The 25,812-nt window shown below is 39.3% G+C and overlaps 1 protein-coding gene across 2 annotated transcripts in view; it reads right to left on the bottom strand.

The window, feature by feature from the left end:
* Window positions 1–25,812, bottom strand: part of TAFA2 (TAFA chemokine like family member 2) — a 439,934-nt gene that overhangs the window by 53,554 nt on the left and 360,568 nt on the right. For both annotated transcript variants that reach the window (XM_036992585.2, XM_036992586.2), the window contains exons 3-4: window positions 1,731–1,883; window positions 562–686 (exon numbers count right to left, since the gene is read on the bottom strand). In XM_036992585.2, coding sequence (XP_036848480.1) covers window positions 562–686; window positions 1,731–1,883 — 278 coding nt within the window. The remainder of the gene's footprint in view (window positions 1–561; window positions 687–1,730; window positions 1,884–25,812) is intronic.

Genomic DNA, 25,812 nt, shown 5'->3' with positions numbered 1-25,812 from the left:
GAGCTAACTAGGAAATCAAAGAATAAATAAAGCTAACTATTTTTAACTTCTCTCCCATCCCCCAGAAGTCAGTCATTGTAAGCTGAAACACATCACTCTCTGAAGATGATTCTTTTCATACTGACCTTGAGATCTGGAAATTCTTGATAAAGAGTTTTCTAATGGTTAAGTTTGTAATCATTGTAATGAGTTATGATCCAGAAATCAGGGAGCTCAAAATAATTACTTGGAGAAAAATGAAAGAATCTTAGTTGGGAAATATTGAGTCATATATAATTTTTTTTTCAAAATATATTCAGATTAGTGTCTATCAAAGAATAGGGATTGGGGTTGCCTTCCTGACATTTAACAATCCATCCCTGGGCTTCACATTTCAGTTAGTATTTCATGAAGGGACAATAAGCATTTACATATTAGATAACAAGACAGTTGATGGCAGTCTACAGATGTTATTCTGAGTGAAATGAAAACTAAACTCTCATTGTATAACCATCACTTGAAGGTGTCATAACACATGCCCCAGGCTGCATTAACTCAGAGACATTTCACTTGCCCACTTACCCTAGTTGTTTTCACTTTATTCCCAGAAGAACAGCTCCATCCTTTCCGATCTGGAAGAACTTTACATTCTTCTCCCTCAAGACATGGCTGCATGTGGCACCACCACTTCTGTTCTACTATTGAAGCTACAAGAAGCAGAAAAATCAATTCAATATTTTCTACTTGGCCTGTTATTTCTCTGGGTGCACATTTAAAGAGGAACAAAAGCCACCAATTTTTCCCGCTACTACCAGGCGGACTTGGTTTTGAAGCAGGCTTCTCTTTTTGTCCAAAGGGGAGTAATCTAGTTTCTGACTAAAATGATTTTTCTAATGTTTATTTTTGTAATAAAACCTAATATGAGATCTACCCTCAACAAATGTTTAGATGTACAATACTGTATTATTAATGACAGACATATTTTTGAAGGATTTTTCATGTAAATATAGGCTTCAGAAAAATTAATATATTGGAAAGAAACTGTGTGATCCCATGTGTTCTTTGATAAAATGAGCCCATGACCAGTTGAGAGTCAATATTAGAATCAATGTAAGATTTCCCACAAGGAGGCTAAAATCAAGAGGGCATTAGAGTTAGTATAACATATATATTATTTTTACTGTGGGCAGTATGAGCTCGTAACAAACTATTATATATGGTAACACCAGTTAAACAGACCCACATAAATATTACATCTTTAATGTAATTAGGTGAACCCTCCAGCAAAGAAATTAATATTTCAATTAATATTCACAGTAAAAATATTTTCTGTGAACTTATCCACAGCTAAACATTCACTCACGTATGGTTATTTTTCATTCTTAAGAAGATGCGTGGATTTAGGTACCCATATTATTTAGTCAGCATCTGTTTTCACCTTTCCTTTCCCAGTTAATTCATGTGCTCACACCTACCCCCACTGGCAAGTCGATATTCCATGATATCAAAGTCAGAAACACATTGACTTGCTGCAATGTCATTACAGTGCCTTTTACGACAAAACTGCAAGAGACCCTAGACTTCCTTCCAGATGATTTTAGATTTCAAAATACCCTCCAACTAACCTATCAACCACATGATTTATAGCGTGGTTCTCCGGGACTGACCCCAATCCACAACATTATAGTGGGGCTCCAGCTCTAAGCAGTCCCCAGCTACCCCATCACAATGAGCAACGGAAGACGTCGCACCGTCCACACAAGATGGAGCTGCTCGCGTTGTGCCGGCCACCTGCCCGGGGAAGCAGGAGCACTTGACTGTCTGTGATCGTTCTTCTATCTTGTTCTTATTACAGCATCTGTGGAGCGCCACCACCTCGCAAGTGCCCGTTTTAACATGGTGAGCTGCACAAACAGAAACAAAAGATGGAACAACACTGAGAAAGCTTTGGATACCTCCTCCTCTTTTTAATTAGAATACATTAAATAGCGCTCTATAAGGGATCCACCATGCATGAAACTAGAAATACAATGATGTTGACTCCATAATGCAGATTTGATTTCTTTTCTAAATGTGGTAGGACCGTGTCTGTCAGTAAGTGCTTGGTGAAGCAGGAACAATTAGTGACTAGATTAGAATGAGCTGTTAGGTCGGTCTGAAATATAGAGGCAATATGTGGTATCATCAAAAACATATTTGCATATGACTTTTACACTTTTTTGTTAATCAAAGTAAGGTAAACCACTGGACCAAGGGCCCTGCAGTGGGGCTGACACCAGCCCTGTTATCAAAGTAGATAGGAGTTGATACAGGTTATGTTCTTCTGGGGGTAACTGTAAGGGAACCCCTTTTAGGAAGCAAGGAGGCAGAGGGTGGGAACCGACTCCTCAGTATTCTCTCCCATTTCCCTGGTAATGGACCAATTGGGTGACTATTGAAATAGTCCTATTTTACTGAAAGTCCCAGCCAATCTCAATACCCAAAAATCATTCCTTTCAATTTTGCCTGAGGGAAAAATCGCCACCAAATGGCAAAAACTTCAGCCAGAACTTGAACAGATTCATATCTAACCCAGAAGCACAGTCTAATAAGCTACAGAGCTTCCCCTGCCCATTTCATTAACATCACAAAAAGACTACTGAACCATTAGGGCAAATGAATTTTTGGACCTCGCTATCACATTACAAGAGGGTTTGAGTTTGCTTTCATTGTTATTTACTTCTTCAGCATTTCTTCTTCACAGTATTAACCCTACTGCAAAATGATAAAGGAAAATGTTTCACCTGCTAAAAATAAAAATAGCTTAAAATTAACATTTGTTGAAAGCTGTGCTTTCAAAAATTTAAAATATATATGTAATTGATATAAAAGCAGAGATTTAAATAGAAGAGTACATGTGATGTTAATATTATAAACATATTAAGACACATTTTGTAAATGAGATGAGTACCTCATACATTAACATTCATCTCTGCCTCAGAGATGAACCGCTGTGCAGTAACTCAGATTAGAGCTTGCTTAGCTTTTTCTCTCACTCATATTGTCCACCTCATCCCTCCATGAGAGACCAAGGAACTCAGGTGTGACATGCAGCTTAACATGCAGTCCACAAAAGAACTTTCAAGGAGCAGATACAGTTAGCAGTATTACAGAGGTTTTTCTGCCACTGTAGTTACAAAAGGGAATTCCTCTGTGTTTGATGTAAATAAAAGCCAATCTCGACAAAAGCTGAAAACTTTCTTGGCTGAGGATTATTTCCATTTGATTTATGCTATGCAAGTCAACATACCATTTTCTATACTTTTTCTCTGAGTCAGTAGCCTATACCAGGTATGGTTCTGAGTACTGGAGATGCAACAAGGGACATAGACCCTGTGCTCATGAAACTCATAGTCCCACATAGAGACAAATAATAACTACCTGTCAGTGATAAAGCAAGACAATAATAGATTTTTAAACTATTTGAAGAAAGTGCCAAAGAATGATGTAATTGGGAGTAATCAAGTGGAGAGGGGATGTATATTTTTCTGAGAGTGCCAGGGAAAAGGAAGCACATTTGGGAGACCTAAGAAAGGTAGAGTGTTTCAGAGAAGAGGCTGCAAGTGACAGGATGCTAAAAGGGGGAAATGCATGGTCTGCCCCCAGGATGGTGCGCTGACCGTGTGGCTGAACAACTGAATGGCAGAGGGAAATGTTTGCTAACATTACATTAGCGAAATGTGTCCAAAACAGGAGGATTGTGTAGGGGCTGGTGTGCTACCATAAGGAGACTGGGTTTTCTTCTCACTGCAAGGGAAAGCCTTTGGGTGGAAAGGTATCTTCTCAATGCTTTAGTTCCCTCTGGCTGCTCTTTCTAGAGAATGGGCTGAGGAAAGCTAGAGTGGAAGCAGGGGAACAGCAGTCCCTCTGGGCTCTCTCTAGAGTGGAACGAAGGGGTTGCAGCAGTCCACATGATAAAGGATGGTGCTTGCCTAGACTAGCAGCAGCCGCTGGGGAGAAGTGGCAGAATAGTATTTCAGTGTAGAGTTGGTTTGACGTGCTAATGGGTTGAATGTGAGCTGTGAGGGAAAGAAATGAAAGATTTCTCCTAAGCTTGTCCTGAGCAATTAGGTAGTGTGTTCTGTTAGACAGAGAAAAGCTGGGAAAAGGCAGTTTGGCAAATGATGGGTTGGGTTAGAATATCTGTAGTTCTGTTTTGCCTGTGTTAAGTTTAAGATTCTTGCAAGACACCCAAGTAGAGAAGTAAATTAGACAGCAACATTTATGGAAGCTTAGGAAAAAGATCTGGGCTGCAGATAGAGCATACTTAAGAGACCTAGGCTGATAGGTGATATTTAAAGCCATAGGCTGACCCCCACTTACCACAGAAAGGTTGCCAATAGAGAAGAAGGACGAATAGTCCAAAATTTTAATCTGGGATGGGGGAGATGGCAAGAAAGACTGAGAATAACACATGAGGTAAGGGAGAAAGAATATAAGACAAAGGCTTGGAGAGCTGAAGAACAAAATGATTTTAAGGAGGAAGACTTTTCATCTTATGTCAAATGCTGCTGAAAGTTGCAATAAAGAAGAGAAGTAATTGTCCATTAAAAAAGTAATATGATGTAGTGGTTAAGGAAAGCCAGAGTAGATGGATTCAAACCTAAGGTCCTTCCAACACTAAACACTATATGACCTTGGGCAAGTCTAGTATCTGTGAGTAGCATTTTTTTTTTCATATCTAAAAGAGTGGTATAAATAACACTTTCTGCATAGGGCTGGTTTGAGGATTAAACAAGTTAAAATGTATAACATATTTAGAACGCTGCCTGTCTCATAGTAGGCACTCTGTAAATGTTAGCTATTGTTAGCATTTGATCTTGGTAAAAGTCACTTCGGTATGATGAAAATAAAAGCATGATAAAAATAAGTTTATAAGAGAATGGGATGTAAAATTGTATGGACAATTATAAAAAAATGTATTTCCAGGAGTTTTGCTGTGAAGGGAAGAAGGAAATGGAGCAATAGGTGGAATGAAGGGAAATTTTTTAAATGGATGCCATAAAAGCATGCTTCCCGGGAGTGATGTGGTAGAGAAAGAAATTGACAGTATAGGAGAGAAAAATGGGTAATTAAAAACATTCTCAAGAAGGAAAACAGCATTGAAATTCAGGGCAACTGGGAATTGGCATTAGATTGATGGGGGGACACCTAATCCCTTTTTATAAGAATGAAGGGGGGATGTGTTGATACAGGTGTGTGTGGGTGTGAGTGGATTAGGTGGTGAGAGGATAAGATAGTTTCTTGTGTGATTTCATCTTATTGCTATGAAACATGAGATGTTTGGGAAGAAAAAAGAAGACATGAAATGGATACCTCAGGGAGGAAAAGCAAGTTTAGTGGGAAGGAGTAGTGGGACAGTGCTGTAGGGAGGTGAGGCACAGTGTGGACGGCAGAGGACACAGTGGGGGAGGGAGGGCCGATGCTGCAGCCCAGATGGAGATGGATGTCTCCGTGATGACCGACTGCTTGGAACCCTGGACGTCTGAGAATGATTCAGGGAAACAGATGTGGGTCCTGATGAGATTAGTCCCTCAAGTCTCTGAATGTCAGTCCTGCCAGGTTAGAGATGAGAAATCACTAGGGCTTCTTCAGACAGTGACAGTGTTGGGCAGAGCTCTGAGCCCAGACAGCTTCAGGAGAGCTGGATGGTGGCTCAGGCTGTTTTCCACGGCTCTATGGCAGCCAGGCACACACAGTGAGGTTCCACTGACCTCTCCCCCAAGAAAAGAGGCATCATTTCAGCGCCCACTAAGCCCACTTTACCATCTGTTATAAGGAGATCTTATCATACATTGGAAAAGAATGGACAGTTGAAAACTGCATCTGGCTTCCCCTCCTCAATGCTAGCCAATATCACAATTCATTTCTACTCCACTTACAAGAAAAATAAGAGGATAGTTGTGGTAGCTATTAGTATTGTTCATCAAATATCTCTGGTTCTCTCCCTTCTGGACACATGGCAACATTATTTCTCCACTGTATTAAATTAATTGCTTTGGACAACAAAATGAAAGCTAGCATAATATAATCGGTTATAAGCAAAAGTGAAAGATACCAGTCCTCATGCATGCTTTAAGGGCTAGTGTATAATTCACCGCATTTCTCCCCACCGATCAGAGCAACCAATTATGTTGACTGTGTGAACTGTATCAACCTGAGTCCCCAAGTGATATGACATGAAATAAACCTTAAGTTTTTACAAACCTCTTAAATTTTGAAGCTGTGAGTTACTGCCACAAAACGTGGCCCATCCTCACTACCCAGTAGACTTGCTGCGTCTCCCTAGATTGTTCAGGAGGATGTATTTTTCCAAACGTGTCAGTGGGAGGATAAGTCAGTAAAGCATGATGCCTCAAAACATGGGCCATTCCAGGTTATTTGAGTCATTGCAGGATGGATGTGGACAAGAAAGAAACTGTTGTTTATAAATTTATATAATTCAAAGGATTATAAAAAATTACTCTACAATTGGGCAATTACAGTGGCTAAGTGCGGCATGTCAGAGCTCCGGTGAAGAAAGCGTGCTTCTTTCTTCGAGGAGGAAGGAGGTGAAAGGATGCCCATAATGTATATGAAGAGAAAGAAATGCAGAAGCTGCCCTGGGAGGACAGAGAGCCAGGCCTCCTTCAGGGAACATGGTACTAAGTGTTGAGAGTGAGAGTAAAGGTGGCCAGGAAAAGCCAGCTGGGCTGACCATGCCTTCTCTGCCCTGACCTGCCCCTGCATTGTCTGTGAATACAGTGCACAGTCCACACAGGCTGAGTTTCCTGGGGGGAAGGGGCTTTGTAAAAGTCTCTCCATGCCTTTGCTTTTCTTACTGAAACTGAAGGTGTAAAGCTTTTTGTAGGGAAATGGGAGAGGGATAATTAACCTTTTTTAAAGGGAATAGATGGTATAGATAGGTAGGTGGCTGAACTGATGAGCTGACAGGTAATCGTGTGCTCAAAGAGTTCAAAGGCATCGGTAGGGAGAATATTCAGTATTTTTTTAATATATATATGCTGGTGACTATGCCAAGTGGAATGAGATACCTTAAAACAGGGAAATGAGTCTTCTAGCAAAATTTAGTCCACCTAAGCCTGGCATAAGTACACATAGATAGAAGTTTCTTATTTGTCTACTGTGTCTTCTCATGATAAAAAAATTCTTATAGACAAAGACCAATTTTTCTTGTAAACTGCTCAGTATGTGGTATGTGTTTAATAAATGGTAAATAAGCAATTTAAAAAGGTAAAACTAATTCCTGTGGTTTTCCTTTAAAAGGTTAATGAGACTGTAGGAAATTCAAGCAGTTACTAGAATTCTCTATACAGATTCAGAGCTCAATGTAAACTAACCTAATCAAATATTAGGGCTTTCCAAATTAACAAAACAAACTTCACAGACCATTAGCGTCATACCAAAATGACACAAGACCCCCTGGAGAAGATTTAAATGAAAAAAAGATAAAACAACTTTCTTCATATCACAATTCCCAAGTCACAAGCAAACAATAACAACAACAAAAACCCTACCTTTCTCCCATTCTTTCTTCCCTGGATGTGATGCATAAACACAAAGTGTTGCTTCCTGCATGTTTGTGAAAGGACACTGGAGACACGTGTGAAATCCAAGGTACCAGGGCGTACCCAGCTCTGACTGATGCCTGCCAAAGTTGTCACCCGTATGTCTCATTTCAACAATAAGATCACTGACCCCAGAAACACGGCCTTAGGAGACCGCCTCTTAAATCACATGTTAATATTTATTTTTTTTGAGAGGGCATCTCTCATATTTATTGATCAAATGGTTGTTAACAACAATAAAATTCTGTATAGGGTAGTCAATGCTCAATGAACAATCATTAATCCACCCCAAGCCTAATTTTCATCAGTCTCCAATCTTCTGAAGCATAACGAACAAGTTCTTACATGGAGAACAAATTCTTACATAGTGAATAAGTTACATGGTGAACAGTACAAGGGCAGTCATCACAGAAACTTTTGGTTTTGATCACGCATTATGAACTATAAATAATCAGGTCAAATATGAATATTCGTTTGATTTTTATACTTGATTTATATGTGGATACCACATTTCTCTCTTTATTATTATTAATTTTAATAAAATGCTTAAGTGGTAGGTAGATGCAAGATGAAGGTAGAAGACATAGTTTAGTGTTGTAAGAGAGCAAATGTAGATGATCAGGTGTGTGCCTGTAGACTATGTGTTAATCCAAGCTAGACAAGGGCAATAAAACATCCATGGATGCAGAAGATTTCTCTCAGAACAGGGGGGGTGAGGTTCTAAGCCTCACCTCTGTTGATCCCCAATTTCTCACCTGATGGCCCCCCTGCGACTGTGCCTGTCTTAGGTTGTTCCTCCCTTGAGGAATCTTACCCGTCTCTGGCTAACCAGTCATCTTCTGGGGCCATACAGGGAAATGTAAAATTGGTAAGTGAGAGAGAAGCCTTATTGTTTGAAAAGGTTAGCTTTTTACTTCTTTGCAGATTTATGCCCTGTGGCTTCTATGCCCAGCATTTGTCTTGAGGTATCTTTACCACTTGGAGGAATTATGATACTCGGTAAATTTGATATGAGGTATGAATCCTATTTAAGGGTTGTAATTAGGAAGGAAGAAGAAAAGCTATAGAAGTAGCAGGTGGAAGAAAACATGAGAAGATTGATTATTTCTTTGACATATCTTCTTGTAGAGCACCTTCAACATGTATAGGTTTTAAACTACTAATTAAATTGTGCACACACATTAACATAATAGGAGTACAGTCATATATCCAAAGCAGACCTATAATTACAAGCCATCTCCACTGAAACCAAGAAAACCAGTTAGGCACCTTAGGCATTTGTGAAAACTTATCTATGATATGGTGGATATTGTCCAACTGAACTTGAACAGTCTGAGAGAAATCAGACAAATTAAAACAACCCATTCCTTGGGTCTGTTCATATCCCATATGTTCTTTTAACAGTAGATAGTCTGTAGTTGTAAGATTTTGGAGCATTACAACTTGCACTTCTCCTAATTCTTGGTTGAGTTCCAGCAGTATAGATCCAGTCAAATTTGTTGTTTTACTGTATGCACAAGCCAGCTTAGTTATCTCCTTCTTCATTCCCATGGCAAGTCCAGGAACCGGTGGGATGAATGCTACAGCTGTAGCAGCGCCTGGATCTTTGTTGAGGTTTTTTGATGATCATCTTCTGGTATGAGTCTTCCAGAGAGTGCTGATGTTGGAAGTTCCTCTTCATATCGTATCTTAGTTCATTTTCTGGGTAGCCAAATTAGGCTTTGATCCTCTGTATAAACACAAACAGACCCTTTGCCTACACTTTGATATGCCCTTTATACCATTGTGTAGAACTCATTGGAGGTCACCACACAGGAACTGCTTTTTTTTTTTTGCTTAAGAGAAAGGAATATTATCAGATAAATGTACCTCCATAGCCAATCATCTGACACCCTTTCAGTGATGAAAATTAAGGATATTTAAAGCATGCATTAATCATTGATTTACAGTTAGTTTTAACCTATCAGGGAGTAATCCCCCTTTTCTTTCTTTCTTTTTTTTTTGTTATCATTAATCTACACTTACATGAAGAATATTATGTTTACTAGGCTCTCCCCTATACCAGGTCCCCCCTATAAACCCCTTTACAGTCACTGTCCATCAGCATAGCAAAATGTTGTAGAATCACTACTTGTCTTCTCTGTGTTGTACAGCCCTCCCCTTTCTCCCACGTCCCCATGCGTGCTAATCTTAATACCCCCTTCCCTTTTTCTTCCCCCCCCCTTTTCCCTCCCTACCCACCCATCCTCCCCTGTCCCTTTTCCTTTGGTACCTGTTAGTCCATTCTTGGGTTCTGTGATTCTGCTGCTGTTTTGTTCCTTCAGTTTTTTTTTTGTTCTTATACTCCACAGATGAGTGAAATCATTTGGTATTTCTCTTTCTCCACTTGGCTTATTTCACTGAGCATAATACCCTCCAGCTCCATCTATGTTGCTGCAAATGGTAGGATTTGCCCTTTTCTTATGGCTGAGTAGTATTCCATTATGTATATGTACCACATCTTCTTTATCCATCCATCTATCGATGGACATTGAGGTTGCTTCCAATTCTTGGCTATTGAAAATAGCGCTGCGATAAACATAGGGGTGCATCTGTCTTTCTCAAACTTGATTGCTGCGTTCTTAGGGTAAATTCCTAGGAGTGGAATTCCTGGGTCAAATGGTAGGTCTGTTTTGAGCATTTTGATGAACCTCCACACTGCTTTCCATAATGGTTGAACTAATTTACATTCCCACCAGCAGTGTAGGACGGTTCCCCTTTCTCCACAGCCTCGCCAACATTTGTTGTTGTTTGTCTTTTGGATGGCAGCCATCCTTACTGGTGTGAGGTGATATCTCATTGTAGTTTTAATTTGCATTTCTCTGATAATTAGTGATGTGGAGCATCTTTTCATGTGTCTGTTGGCCATCTGTATTTCTTTTTTGGAGAACTGTGTTCAGTTCCTCCGCCCATTTTTTAATTGGTTTGTTTTTTGTTTGTTGAGGTGGGTGAGCTTTATATATTTTGGACGTCAAGCCTTTATCGGATCTGTCATTTACAAACATATTCTCCCATACTGTAGGGTTCCTTTTTGTTCTATTGATGGTGCTTTTGCTGTACAGCAGCTTTTCAGCTTAATATAGTCCCACTTGCTCATTTTTGCTGTTGTTTTCCTTGCCCGGGGAGATATGTTCAAGAAGAGGTCACTCATGTTTATGTCTAAGAGGTTTTTGCCTATGTTTTTTTCCAAGAGTTTAATGGTTTCATGACTTACATTCAGGTCTTTGATCCATTTTGAGTTTACTTTTGTATATGGGGTTAGACAATGGTCCAGTTTCATTCTCCTACATGTAGCTGTCCAGTTTTGTCTGCACCATCTGCTGAAGAGACTGTCATTTCGCCATTATATGTCCATGGCTCCTTTATCAAATATTAATTGACCATATATGTCTGGGTTAATGTCTGGATTCTCTAGTTTGTTCCATTGGTCTGTGGCTCTGTTCTTGTGACAGTACCAAATTGTCTTGATCACTATGGCTTTATAGTAGAGCTTGAAGTTGGGGAGTGAGATCCCCCCTACTTTATTCTTCTTTCTCAGGATTGCTTTGGCTATTCAGGGTCTTTGGTGTTTCCATATGAATTTTTGAATTATTTGTTCCAGTTCATTGAAGAATGTTGCTGGTAGTTTCATAGGGATTGCATCAAATCTGGATATTGCTTTGGGCAAGATGGCCATTTTGACGATATTAATTCTTCCTAGCCACGAGCATGGGATGAGTTTCCATCTGTTAGTGTGCCCTTTAATTTCTCTTAAGAGCGACTTGTAGTTTTCAGAGTATAAGTCTTTCACTTCTTTGGTTAGGTTTATTCCTAGGTATTTTATTTTTTTTGATGCAATTGTGAATGGAGTTGTTTTCCTGATTTCTCTTTCTGTTGGTTCATTGTTAGTGTATAGGAAAGCCACAGATTTCTGTGTGTTAATTTTGTATCCTGCAACTTTGCTGTATTCCGATATCAGATCTAGTAGTTTTGGGGTGGAGTCTTTAGGGTTTTTTATGTACAATATCATGTCATCTGCAAATAGTGACAGTTAAACTTCCTCTTTACCAATCTGGATTCCTTGTATTTTTTTGTTTTGTCTGATTGCTGTGGCTAGGACCTCCAGTACTATGTTAAATAACAGTGGGGAGAGTGGGCATCCCTGTCTAGTTCCCGATCTCAGAGGAAAAGCTTTCAGCTTCTCGCTGTACAATATAATGTTGGCTGTGGGTTTATCATAAATGGCCTTTATTATGTTGAGGTACTTGCCCTCTATTCCCCTTTTGCTGAGCGTTTTTATCATGAGTGGATGTTGAACTTTGTCAAATGCTTTTTCAGCATCTATGGAGATGATCATGTGGTTATTATCTTTCTTTTTGTTGATGTGGTGGATGATGTTGATGGACTTTCGAATGTTGTACCATCCTTGCATCCCTGGGATGAATCCCACTTGGTCATGGTGTATGATCCTTTTGATATACTGTCGAATTCTGTTTGCTAAAATTTTATTGAGTATTTTTGCATCTACATTCATCAGGGATATTGGTCTGTAATTTTCTTTTTTGGTGGGGTCTTTGCCTGGTTTTGGTATTAGGGTGATGTTGGCTTCATAGAATGAGTTTGGGAGTATCCCCTCCTCTTCCATTTTTTGGAACACTTTAAGGAGAATGGGTATTATGTCTTCCCTGTATGTCTGATAAAATTCTGAGTTGAATCCATCTGGCCCGGGGGTTTTGTTCTTTGGTAGTTTTTTGATTACCACTTAAATTTCATTGCTGGTAATTGGTCTGTTTAGATTTTCTGTTTCTTTCTGGATCAGTCTTGGAAGGTTGTGTTTTTCAAGGAAGTTGTCCATTTCTCCTAGGTTTCCCAGCTTGTTAGCATATAGTTTTCATAATACTCTCTAATAATTCTTTGTATTTCTCTGGGGTCTGTCGTGATTTTTCCTTTCTCGTTTCTGATTCTGTTGATTTGCGTTGACTCTCTTTTCCTCTTAATAAGTCTGGCTAGAGGCTTATCTATTTTGTTTATGTTCTCGAAGAACCAGCTCTTGGTTTCATTGATTTTTGCTATTGTTTTATTCTTCCCAATTTTGTTTATTTCTTCTCTGATCTTTATTATGTCCCTCCTTCTGCTGACTTTAGGCCTCATTTGTTCTTCTTTTTCCAATTTCAATAGTTGTGACATTAGACCATTCATTTGGGATTGTTCTTCCTTTTTTAAATATGCCTGGATTGCTATATACTTTCCTCTTAAGACTGCTTTTTCTGTGTCCCACAGTAGTTGGGGCTTTGTGTTGTTGTTGTCGTTTGTTTCCATATATTGCTGGATCTCCATTTTGATTTGGTCATTGATCCATTGATTGTTTAAGAGCGTGTTGTTAAGCCTCCATGTGTTTGTGAGCCTTTTTGCTTTCTTTGTACAGTTTATTTCTAGTTTTATGCCTTTGTGGTCTGAAAAGTTGGTTGGTAGGATTTCAATCTTTTGGAGTTTACTGAGGCTCTTTTTGTGGCCTAGTATGTGGTCTATTCTGGAGAATGTTCCATGTGCACTTGAGAAGAATGTGTATCCTGTTGCTTTTGGATGTAGAGTTCTGTAGATGTCTATCAGGTCCATCTGTTCTAGTGTGTTGTTCAGTGCCTCTGTGTCCTTGCTTATTTTCTGTCTGGTGGATCTGTCCTTTGGAGTGAGTGGTGTGTTGAAGTCTCCTAGAATGAATGAATTGCATTCTATTTCCTCCTTTAGTTCTGTTAGTATTTGTTTCAGATATGTTGGTGCTCCTGTATTGGGTGCATATATATTTATAATGGTTATATCCTCTTGTTGGACTGAGTCCTTTATCTTTAGATACTTTCTTTATTTTTCTTTATCTTTTGTTACTTTCTTTATTTTGAAGTCTGTTTTGTCTGAAACCAGAATTGCAATACCTGCTTTCTTCTCTCTGTTGTTTGCATGAAATATCTTTTTCCATCACTTGACTTTAAGTGTGTGCATGTCTTTGGGTTTGAGGTGAGTCTCTTGTAAGCAGCATATGAATGGATCTTGCTTTTTTATCCATTCTATTACTCTGTGTCTTTTGATTGGTGCATTCAGTCCATTTACATTGAGGGTGATTATTGAAAGGTATGTACTTATTGCCATTGCATGCTTTAAGTCTGTGGTTACCAAAGGTTCAGCGGTAGCTTCTTTACTATCTTACTGTCTAACTTAACTCGCTTGTTGAGCTATTATAAACATGGTCTGATGATTCTTTATTTCTCTCCCTTCTTATTCCTCCTCCTCCCTTCTTCATATGTTGGGTGTTCTGTTCTGTGCTCTTTTTAGGAGTGCTCCCATCTAGAGCAGTTCCTGTAGGATGCCCTGTAGAGGTGGTTTGTGGGAGGCAAATTCCCTCAAGTTTTGCTTGTCTGGGAATTGTTTAATCCCTCCTTCATATTTAAGTGATAATTGTGCTGGATACAGTAGTGTTGGTTTGAGGCCCTTCTGTTTTATTGCATTAAGTATATCATGCCATTCTCTTCTGGCCTGTAGGGTTTCTGTTGAGAAGTCTGATGATAGCCTGATTGGTTTTCCTTTGTAGGTAACCTTTTTTTTCTCTCTGGCTGCCTTTAATATTTTGTCCTTGTCTTTGATCTTTGCCATTTTAATTATTATGTGTCTTGGTGTTGCCCTCCTTGGATCCCTTGTCATGGGAGTTCTGTGTACCTCTGTGGTCTGAGAGGCCATTTCTTCCCCTAGATTGGGGAAGTTTTCAGCAATTATTTCTTCAAAGACACTTTCCAACCCTTTTTCTCTCTCTTCTTCTTCTGGTACCCCTATAATGTGGATATTGTTCCGTTTCGATTGGTCACTCAGCTCTCTTAGAATTCTTTCATTCCTGGAGATCCTTTTATCTCTCTCTGCATCAGCTTCTCTGCGTTCCTGTTCTCTGTTGTCTAGTCCATTAATGATCTCTTGCATCTCGTCCATTCTGTTCTGAAGTCCTTCCAGAGCTTGTTTTATTTCTGTATTCTCCTTCCTTAGTTCTTGCATATTTCTCTGCAAGTCCGTCAGCATGGTTATGGCTTTTGTTTTGAATTCTTTTTCAGGAAGACTGGTTGAATCTATCTCCCCAGGTTCCTTCTCAGGGGAAGATGTAGCAGATGCTGAAGCTGTCTGGTTCAGTCTTGTCTGGATCATATTTTTTTGCGTTTTCATGTTGATAGGTGCTATTGACTGCCAGCTGGGGGGACCAAACTTTTCACTTGCTACTGGCCTTTCTTTACTGGGACAACTGTGACCCCTAGTGGCTTTTGTTGGGTAATTGCGTTTAGACTGGGTCTTTGTGTCTTGCCTGGCCGATATGGAGGAAGCTCCCTTTCTGAGGGCGGGGCCTGCCTTAGGCTGCTTCTCTGCTTTTGCAGCTCCTGGAGGGGTAATGGACGGGGGGCTTGGATGTTTACCTCCGTGAGGGGTCTTAGAGCTGTTGCCCAGGGGGCTAGTGAGCCCAGTTTTCCCTGTAATTTCCAGCCACTGGGCTGTGACCTGTGTTGTTTCTGTCCAGCTGTTACATCCCTGTCCCTTTAAGACTTTCAAAAAGCACTCGCTTTTCTTTGTCACAGGGGCGTCAGCTTCGGAACCCGCTCAGTGGTCTTGCTGTCCTGTTTCCCTAGTTTCCAGCCCTCCATGCATGCACTGTGTGTGCACTCTGTTGCGGGTGGCTGGGGTTGGGTGTTTAGCAGTCCTGGGCTCCCTCTCCCTCCCCACTCCGACACCTCTCCTTCCGCCAGGAGCTGGGGGGAGGCGTGTTTGGGTCCCCCTGGGCCGGGGGTTTTATCTTACCCCTCTCACCAGGCGCTGGGCTCTCACATATGTGGATGTAGTCTGGCTGTTGTCCTGTGTCTTCTGTTCTCTCTTTTAGGATTAGTTGTATTTGTTGTATTTTCAATAATATATATGTTTTTGGGAGGAGATTCCCACTGTCCTACTCACGCCTCCATGTTGGCTCCCACATGTTAATATTTTTAAATATTTTGCAAAACTGTTATGACTGGCATATTCTGGAATGAAGTCCTTTAAGGCATTTTAGTAAAACCTTTGTTTCCAACTAAGTTTTACCTCCCAAAAGGAAATTCTCCACAGAACAACAATAACCAAACAAGAAATTAAACATTATTTGGTTTATATGCCTGCATAGATTTTTTTATAAATTATATAATATACATACACATATATAATTAGACATAATTATACATTTACATATATGTCTGCACACATATTAATGTGGTCACATTTTATTCATCACCTGTGAACAATCATAGATGGACAGGTATGAAAAATGGGTTCACAAGGGAATAATATGTATGCAAATCATTCACCTTGAATAGTGATTGCTGGCCTTAGGTTAGTAAGAGCATAAAGCTATGCATAGCACATTCTATACATAAGAGTGATCTGCTCCCTCTGGAAGCAGCTTATGGAATAATGGGAACAGCTCACATGTATTGAAAGTGCACTGTATGCCAAGTATTATTCCATTTTATCATCACAACCATTGAAGAGGAAGCTATAATTATCCCCAACTTATGGATGCAGAAACTGAGCTACAGAAATGTTAACCAGCTCAAGGTAAAATAGTGAGTAAAAGATAAAACCAGACACAAGAATCTAGGCAGTTTGCATTCAGAAGCCACAGTCTTAAACATCATTGTACAGTGAATTTTTTGTAGAGCTCCACACACATACACAGACTACAGTTCTGGATAATGTGGAAGAATACTGTAAGTTTATCACTCTCCCCACATGCAATGCTTGGTACCCTCAAAAGGACATGGGCTCTGGAGCTGAAATACCACAGTCTGAGCCTATAGCGTAAACCCTTGAGCAAGTCCATTTACCCTTCAAAGGACTGGCTTGTTCATCTCTAAAATGACTCTATAATAGAGTCCTCATGAAGGCCAAATGAGCTAATAAATAGGAGACTGCTTTTCAATTGTATCGCATTACTTAAATGTTAGATATCTCTATTTTTACAATTAATGTAAAGAACATCAAAATGATACAACCAACAAATTACAGAGATGTAGCTACTAGGGAAAATTATCTACATTTTTTAAAGTTTTAATTGCATATTTCAGGAAATCTGTATATTTAACTGTGTCAAATGACATGCATGTAAAAAAAATGTTAATCTGACACTGACGATTACACTACAGAAGAGTAAACTTAGCATCAAGTTGTGAATTTGTTTCCTACTTGGTTTCCTTTCCATTAAATTTCAGTTCTTTCTTGTATTTTTATTTGTCTCATTGATGCTGAAATTTTGTTTGTCACCATATGCTTGTATTTAATAGTCTTACCCAGCATGACTAGCTCCCAAGAGAGTCTGCATTATACCTTCTAAGCAGAAATAAAGCATAACCTACATGCACCAATAGTCATCTGAAATGCAAATTTAGGTTGCTGTAAATCACTTTGAATGGAAAAAAATGTGCTGAAACAAAAACTTTTTGAGACAGCTAATTTCTCACTTTAATTCATTAGACTGAGAAAATAGGCCACATTTTTAGATTTTCATGCTGAAGCAATCTAATTAAAAGAAATGGTCATTTAAAAAGCTCAGTGAAATTTCAAAAGTTTGCATAATTTATGAAGTCAGGATGATTAGGAAGGAAATAGCCAAGTGCCGATGATATTTTTACAAAGCCTGTTTTCTAAAACTGTCCCATTTTTATATGGAAAAATAAAATTATTGGGGAAAAACAGATAGCCACTAATGGATAATAACCCAAATAGCAGTATAGTCTCTATTAACAAACACAAACTCAACCAGAGGATGTTCCCAGTCAAGTTTTAAGAGAAAAGAGGCAGAACAGAAGATCCACCCTTGGGAGAATTTTAGATTTATTGCCCCTCAGCTCAGTCATGAACTCTTCTACAGCCACATTTTAAATGAGGATTGATTTTGAGGAAGGCAAACCTCCAACATTCGTGGTCTTAGAAACTGTCCAGCAACTTCTGCTTGTAAGGCCTGCTTTGAAAAAGGAACTAGACTAACCCAACCCATTTCTCTCGAAATGTGAACTAAAAGTCACAGAACTGCCACAGGGAAATGGGCATCTGAGCCAGAGGTTATCTGGTATCAAGAGTCAGACAACCCATGGAGAGCTCTGTGTATGCCTCCTGGTTACAAGGGACTGGGACTCAGAGGAAGCAGGCAGGAGAGGGACTAAGGACAGATGAAAAGAGAGGTAAAGGATAAGAAAGTAGGTAATCTCCCTTGGTGTTTGTCCTTTCTGAGGGCTTCCTGAAATTTTCCCAAATTCTGAAATAGTTTATAGAATAGGTTTCAAGGAGTCCCTTTTTTTCCCTGAGGTAACTTTATATCTCGAATTTTTTACCTAAAAAATGTGCTGACTAGGATATTTCTTTTTTTATTCAAAGCTATAATTAACAAAAGCCAATTATCAGAAGTATTCTCTACCCCCACTTCTAAGAGCAAGAGACAGACAGGTTTGCACCTTCAAAGTAGGACCCAGGAAATTCACAATCCAGAAGTCACACTTTCTACATTTACCTCCTAGTAAAAATTGACATTTCAAATGATGACCCTAAGGCCATCTCAAATGACTATGAAAGGAAAAATGGTCCATTATATATTTTTTAATGTTCTAATGGCAAAGGCTTAAAAGCAGATTTTGTGTTTAATCCCACATTACACAAAAAAATGCAGAATCAGAATATCCCCAATTCCTATACACTGTAAGGGTCACACTTTTTTATGATTAATAATATTCCTGTAAGTGTTACTAGGAAGGAAGTCAGTGCCATCCAAGTGCTTCTTGAGGAAAATGACATCATGAATACAGAAAGCAGTGGACAGAAAGAAGCGCTGTCTGGGCTCTAGTGCAGAGTTCTCTGTCCCTGAAATGTGTAACGTTGAGTAGGTCATTTAGAGCTCTAGGCCTCCTTCCTCATCTGCAAAATAAAGAAATCAGACTAGCTTTAGAGATAATTTAAAGATTCTTTCCAATCCTAAATTTCTATGAGGTGATGAAAAATTATTGTTTCATTATAATAGGTGCTATATATTAGACCCATTAGAAAATGAAAGTCAAACATTTTTTTCAATTGTTTCAAACTAACATAAATTAACTTCATTAAGTCACTGAACTTAATAAGAAACTGAGAAGGGAGTTTCTGAAATTTCTCTTTGGGATCTAATTCTTATCTGAATGAAGTCACGAATGTTGACTACACAGTGTAATATTCACTGTAAGGTGAGCCTGCATGTCTGTATTACAAATGTACAAAACAGTTTGATGTTGATGCCACGAAAACAATCAAGAATAAAAGGTAACAGTGCAGTAGTTTGGGTAAGGATTCTAGTCAGATGGTTTAGGTTCAAGTCCCTGCTTTAAAAGAGAGTGCCTACCTATTTCTTTCCTTCTGGGCACACAAGTAGACTACATTTTCCGGTCTCCCTTCCAGGTGGAAGCTGAGCAGAATTCAGTTATACTTCTTCAAAACCAGGTCTATAAGAACCTCTCAGTCAGCCACTCTCTCTCTTTGCCTTTCAGAAAGATGTCAGTGCCAAAGGTGACCCTGAAGAGCCACCATCATCATGGATCCCTGAATGATTGTGTGGAGAAGAGACCCTCCCCTTGATACTACCTGGGTTCATATGCACAAGAAATAAACTAAGGCTATGTTAAGCCAATGAGATTCAGTGGTGTATCTGTCCTAAGAGTGTGCATTATCTAAAATGCAATAATATTCCTAGTAATGGACCTAGGAAGGAGTCAGGTAAAGTCCAAGTGCTTAAGGGAAATTACACAGTGAGTGAAAAGACAACTGCTCTGGTCTGAATGTTTCTGGGCCCCCAGAATTCATATGCTGAAAAACCTAATGTTCAAGGTGATAGTATTAAGAGGTTGGATCTTTGGAAGGTGTGCAGGTTTAGTGCTCTTATTAAAGAGCTAGGTCCCCTCTTCCATCATGTGAGGATACAACATGAAGTCTGCAACCAAGAAGAGGGTCCTCATTTGACCACACTGACATCCTGATCTTGGACTGCCAGCCTCTGGAACTGTGAGAAATAAATTTCCGTTTGTTATAAGCCACCCAGTCTGTTTTTTTGTTACAGCAGCCGAAATGGATTGAGACACACAGAGAACAAAGATGTGATTTGAAAAATTATTCACCTCTCTATGTTTCAGCACCTCATTCATAAAATGGGAATTTTACAAATCTACCATAAAAGGTAATGAAGACCAATTGAGTCAACATTCATAATGATGCTTACATTCGATAAAGAGTAAATGTCACTGTAGTTGTTATGGAGGCTAAGAAGATCTTACTTAGACCCTTGAATCTTTTTGTAGAATGCAGATATCTAAGAGAGAATTACTGATTTTTAGAGACTAAAAGAATAATGCAGATAAGGAAAGGAAATTGATGGTTGTAAAACATCTGAAATACTAACTAGTTCAAGATCACAGACCTAGAGAATAGAAATCCATAATTAGAACTTAGCTCTCTGAATTTCCAGTTCAAAGTCACTTTCATTACCTATCCTCCACATCTCCGTACTCACCAAATTCCTCTCATTCTGCCTCCTGTATGCCTCCTTAACTTCACTCCCTCTTCTACAACTTTACCTCTGCTGACTTAGCTTATTCGATACATCCTTAACATCTTTTACTTGCATAATCACAAGGGCCCCTGACTGGCCTCCCTACTTGTAAGCTTGTTTCCTTACACACATAAAACACACATTCAACTATAATAGATCTTACTAAAATTAAGCCCAAAGTATAAAATCATTCTTGGTCCTTTACTTTTCCTAGGAGGAATTCAAACTTTGGGGCATAGCTCAAGCAACCTTCCATCAGCCCGCCTCTGACTTCTCCAGCCTCACTGCCCTGCCACTCTTCTTATACACTGCACTGAAATCATGAACTATTTTTATAAATTTATTAGATCTTTGCTCAGGCCACCTCATTCCTTCTTGAATCACTGCCCCACTTTTTAATCCCAGGAAACACCTCCCCATCTTTCAAGTTCAGAACATTACAACACCAATTATGTCACTGTTCATAGAATGGATGACTCCCACCTCTGACAGACATTTTCTTACCTATTCTGCGACACCTGCAATGGGTTTCCATTTTTACTTTTTATATTTGTTTTCCTCTGTTAAATGGTGAGGCACAAATTCATGATTATTCATCTCTTACTCTCCAGCTTGTGGCACAGTTTGAGATCCATAATAGAAAAATCAATATGCTTGATGAATAAATGAATGGTTTGCTATAAGAGTTCTCAAAAGAGAAGAAAACAGAAAACCTAACCATTTTCTCAAATCCAGGCTTAGATGAACTTAATAGGAATTGTAAAATCATTTGACCTTGCTAATTTGTGGATATGTGTGCTTTTTTTATTCTACTGAACAGCCAGTTAGGGTTTCAGGAGATACATACTCCATGAGCCCTGGATTGGGAGGTCGGAATCCCTAGGTTCTATTTCTTTATCACAAACTCACTATCTAATCTTTGGTAAATCAATTAATCTCCCTAAGTCATATTTTATCATCTGTAAAATGAGGAAATTGGCCATATACAATAAAACATTTAATATCGTGTAGTAAAGAAAAATATGTGACATCAGCTAAAAGTATTCCAACCAGCAGCACTTGTACATAATAGAAGAGAGACTTCCATCATAATCAGTGAAAGCCTGTTCATCAGAGAAGCAATGTGACATTGTATTCTGACCCAGGAGACCTTGATTTTGGTTCGAAACGATTTTGCTTTGAAAAAAATCACTTATGTAGATTTCAGTTTCCTCAGCGACAAATTTCTTCTCTTTAAAAACGTGGTGTATGGGATACCATGTATAAATCTAGATGGACAGAGGCACTGAAGTCATTTAACTTTAGGAAATGATTATCCACTGAGAGAAGGATAGGCTTCTACCATTTCCTATGTCTAATTTTGCAGCTTCATAATTCCATGCCCTTCTGTATACCAAGAGGTTTTCTACATTTGGGGTATTCTTTGAAGCCAGCAAGACACCTATAAACAGAAGAAACCAATTTCACTCAAGAACCAATGAAATCTTTGTCTTCCTGCAAAATCTTTACTCACACATGAAGGACTTGCGTTGTTCCCAGGGATTGACATGAAAAGCAACTTTGGGTTATCTTTCCTCTACCCTTTAGCAAAGTCAATATGGAATATCCAGGTTCTAAGAGTCACTCTAGATCAAAAGGATATAAATCCTAAGTCAACTTATTAACACAAGCAGAGAAGGCTAGATGAGGCCTTTTCTTAGGTTTTAGAAGAAAGTTGCTAGCAGCTCTTGGAGAAATTATTTTCTGTACTACTCATTTGCTGCATAAGGATTTTATACTGTCATATAAGTTAAGTTTTATTTTTGTTGACAGCTTCTGAAAATGTCCTCTTAAAAATGACTTTAGAATTCATTCATGATGTGAAATTCAAGCTAGAATAGAGAAGGAGCAAAGTGTAGTAGGAGGATCACTGGTTGGTGAGTCAGAAAACCTGTGCCCTCATTTGTACCCCACTACTCATGGATCATGGGATCCCTGCCACTCATGCAAACAGTGAAGACTCAGCCAACACTGAAGTGCCAGGCACTGTGCTGTCTCCTGAGCATATAAAACTAAAGGAAAACTGACCCTCATTTCAAGGGGCCTAAAAGGCATTAGGGGGAGAGAGAACGCCATTTACACAGAAAGTGACATAAAGTGATAAAGTCCATAATGCAAACAGCCACAGAATGTACTAAGAATACAAAAAAAAAAAAAAGTCAATTCCACCCAGCGAGGACAGGCGTGAAGGGAGATCAAGAAATATTTCACAAAATTAATGACGCTTAATCTGAATTTTTGTGGGATGCCTGTATACTCGCCAAGTCAAATCAGCAACACTGGCCTCACTTAGTTTCCTGATCAGGACCAGATGATCTCTAAGCTCCCTCTGGTTTTAAATTTCTATAATTCTTTGTATATCTTTAATCACAAAATAGAAAGGTATATTTTGTTTACAGATATGTACATTTGACCATAGTGCATATACTACCCCAAACCCCATTATTTTGTTTATATATGTATATATTTACCCATAGTACATATAACTACCCAAAACCCTATATTGAAATATCTCTAATATAGAAGACTTTCTAAAACACTTGTCTTGCTTCATTAAACTGTACATCCTAAACATCACCTAACATTTCAGTATTAATCTTGGCCATGATTATCAGCATCCAGTCCTGGGTATGCTGGAAGTGCAGCTTTATACAGATGCACCAAAGCACAACAGTTGAAGTCAGTCCTAAGTGGGTGCTGACCAGAGGCATCCTAGGAATTTATTTTCTTGAAAAGGTCCCTGGTGTTAGCTTGTTATTTGGTAATTTGCCTTTTTTCTCCTGAAAGTGAAGCGAGCATACATGAGAGCAGTGACATGCCCTCCCGGGCACCACAAAATGAACATCTTTCCACAAAACTAATTAATTAATCAAAGGCTAAAGTAGCCTTCTGGTGGCAGGCAGCAGAGCGTCTGCTGGTTACAGGGGGAAATCAAGCCAGCTTTCACATAGCTGTGTGACTTTGATCAAGTTACTTAACTCCACATCAGTTTCCTCATCTGCAAAACAAGAATCACAAACCTACTTCGCAGTATTGTTGGGAAAATTAGGTAAAAGAGAACAGGTAAAGCTCTTAGCACTGTGCCCAGCACTGTAAACAGAGCTCAGTGATCATTAGCTATTAATATCACCATCATTATTACAAAACCAGGGACTCCTGTTAGCCTTGTGAAAACATTCTTCAGGATGAGAGGTATGACAGATGGCAATGGTTTCAAGCGAAATTAATTTATGGATCTATTCCTTAGCAAGCTACCTTCTTATCTAAGAGTCAGTAGATAGCATAAATCGTTGCATAGCAGCTGAGAACACAAATTCTAGAGCCAGACTATTTGGGTTCAAATTTCAGCTCTGCCATTTACTTGCTCCATAACCTTTGACAAATAACTTCTCAACGTCTAAGTTTTCTCATTTGTAAATGTGTAAAAAATCATAGTCCCTGCTTCATAGCAGCGTTGTAAGGACTTAATACATATAAAGCACTTGAGACATATCTAGCCACAGTAAGTATTCTGCAAATGTTTACTACTGATAGAAATGACATTTTAACACCATTAGAGAAGTAGGACGTGGCATCATCAGAGGGGAGTGGGACTGTGTGGATGGTAACAATATTCCTGCAGTGAAACAGCATTCTCATGGGGGAGCCCTCTTGGGGAAGAGGACCCCTGAGAGTTTTTTCTCTAGGATCAGATAGACTGGAATTGGAAAGCCGACCTACTATGCGTGACCTTGCTCAAGTTGTTTCACTCCAAAGTCTCAGGTAACTCAGTCATAAAATGGGAATAGTAGTATTTACCTCAAAAAACTGTTAAAAGGATGAACTGGGATCCTGAATGTAGAATGATTACTTCTATACTTTGGGGATTTTTTAAAGGGCTCAACCAAAGGGTCACCTGAACCCAAAGCCCACAGCTTGATCACGTCCCTGTGCTGCCTTTGCACTCTAGGGGCCAGGAAGCTGCTCAGAAAAAAACTATCAAACTCGTCTGCCACCAAACTCCCACTATTGAACCCTATTACCTCATTATATCCACCGCCACCCCAATGCTGCACTGGCTTCTCCCCAAGGGCGCTTTGTGGAGTCCTCATGATGCCCATGAACACTCACTGACACACACTTGCCCCCATCCTTGACTTTGCCCTCCGGGTCCAGCATTGTGCCTGCCTCAAGCTCTCATTCTTAGTCCCTCTCCTTCTCATGCATGACTTCAATCATTCATTTATGTAATATTTACTAAACCCCCGGTGGCATGCTAAACTCTGGGAAGCCAAAGTTCCTGCCTTCTTGGGGAAGAGAAATGTTGAACAAACTATGACATGGCTGGAAGGTGGTTCAAACACTGACTCAGGACACAGGCTATGGGATTAGATGAACCTGGATTGGAGCCCAGTTCCTCTTATTACCTGTGTCATGAAAGAATTATGTAATTGCTCTAAGCTTCAATTTCTGTGTTTGGAAAATGTGAATACCAATGTCTATTTGTAACTGGAAAAATAACCCTCCTCTGTCACTACCATCATGCCTTTGGGAATTTGTTCTAGACCAAGAATGAGAAATAAATCATTTTACCAGTTGCCCTTTGCTAACAAAGACTGATGGGAAAGGATAACTCGTTTTAAAATGTGATCTGTTAAAAAGAGGAGAAAAAGCATTATGTTTTCAAAGGTTTGGCCGATCATTTTGTAAATAAAAGGTCACTACCACACCTCTGTTGTTGAGAAAGCACCAAGCAGTAAGCCCTATTGGAGAATGAACTGTGCTTTTAACATCATGATATAAAACTCTGTTCACTGCAGGCAGCTATCTTTGCATATTATGTTACATTTCAGAAAACATTTTTCTTCTTAAATTATGCTTAAAAGGTAGTCAGTCTAAGAAATACATTTCTCCTTGGAGTAATAGTAGGCACATAGGTGCAAGTGTGCATGCTAGAAAAAGAAAAGGAGGAGAAATGCGAAAGTTTAATCCAACAATTGCACATCTGAAAGCTGGCTAGTCGAGGAGGTATGTATGCCTTCACTACACATCGGTAGATCATCAGAAGGGGGCAGTACTTGGAGTGAGAAAACTCAGGGATCATATAATTCATTCCCCAATTCAGGACCTGTTTAAGAGTAAAAGGATTTGTTCTTAATGATTATGCTGGAATAATAGGTGTTATTATTCCTGTCTGGGTGCAAACTGGAACATATAATCACCACCAGTGCTCAGCCTGAACAGTTCTGCTAAAGCCTGCCCTCGCTAACTACGGTCTTATTCTAAGCTAAATACCTAAGCTTTTGATAATGTGCTACAGTGGATTATTATGTCCTGTGAACTCTCCTGGTGAGGATGAGAGGAAACTAAACTCCTAGGACAGACTACAATCAATTGGGAGGGTATAGGTTTTCCTGCATGGGGATACAGAGTTGAACTCTGAAAAATCAGCCACATTCTCATTCTCTGCAAAGCCTTGATTGTATGTGATGCTAGGCTTGAGGCCCAGGTACAGGGCCCGTGATTTTTCCTCACTCTCAGAAAGCAAAGCTGTGGCCTCTATGATGTCTTTGTGCT

This window comes from Manis javanica, chromosome 10 (assembly GCF_040802235.1).
Source record: "Manis javanica isolate MJ-LG chromosome 10, MJ_LKY, whole genome shotgun sequence".
Taxonomy (NCBI): domain Eukaryota; kingdom Metazoa; phylum Chordata; class Mammalia; order Pholidota; family Manidae; genus Manis; species Manis javanica.
The sequence above is the reverse complement of the archived record's forward strand: the minus strand, read 5'-3'. Positions and strand labels throughout refer to the sequence as shown.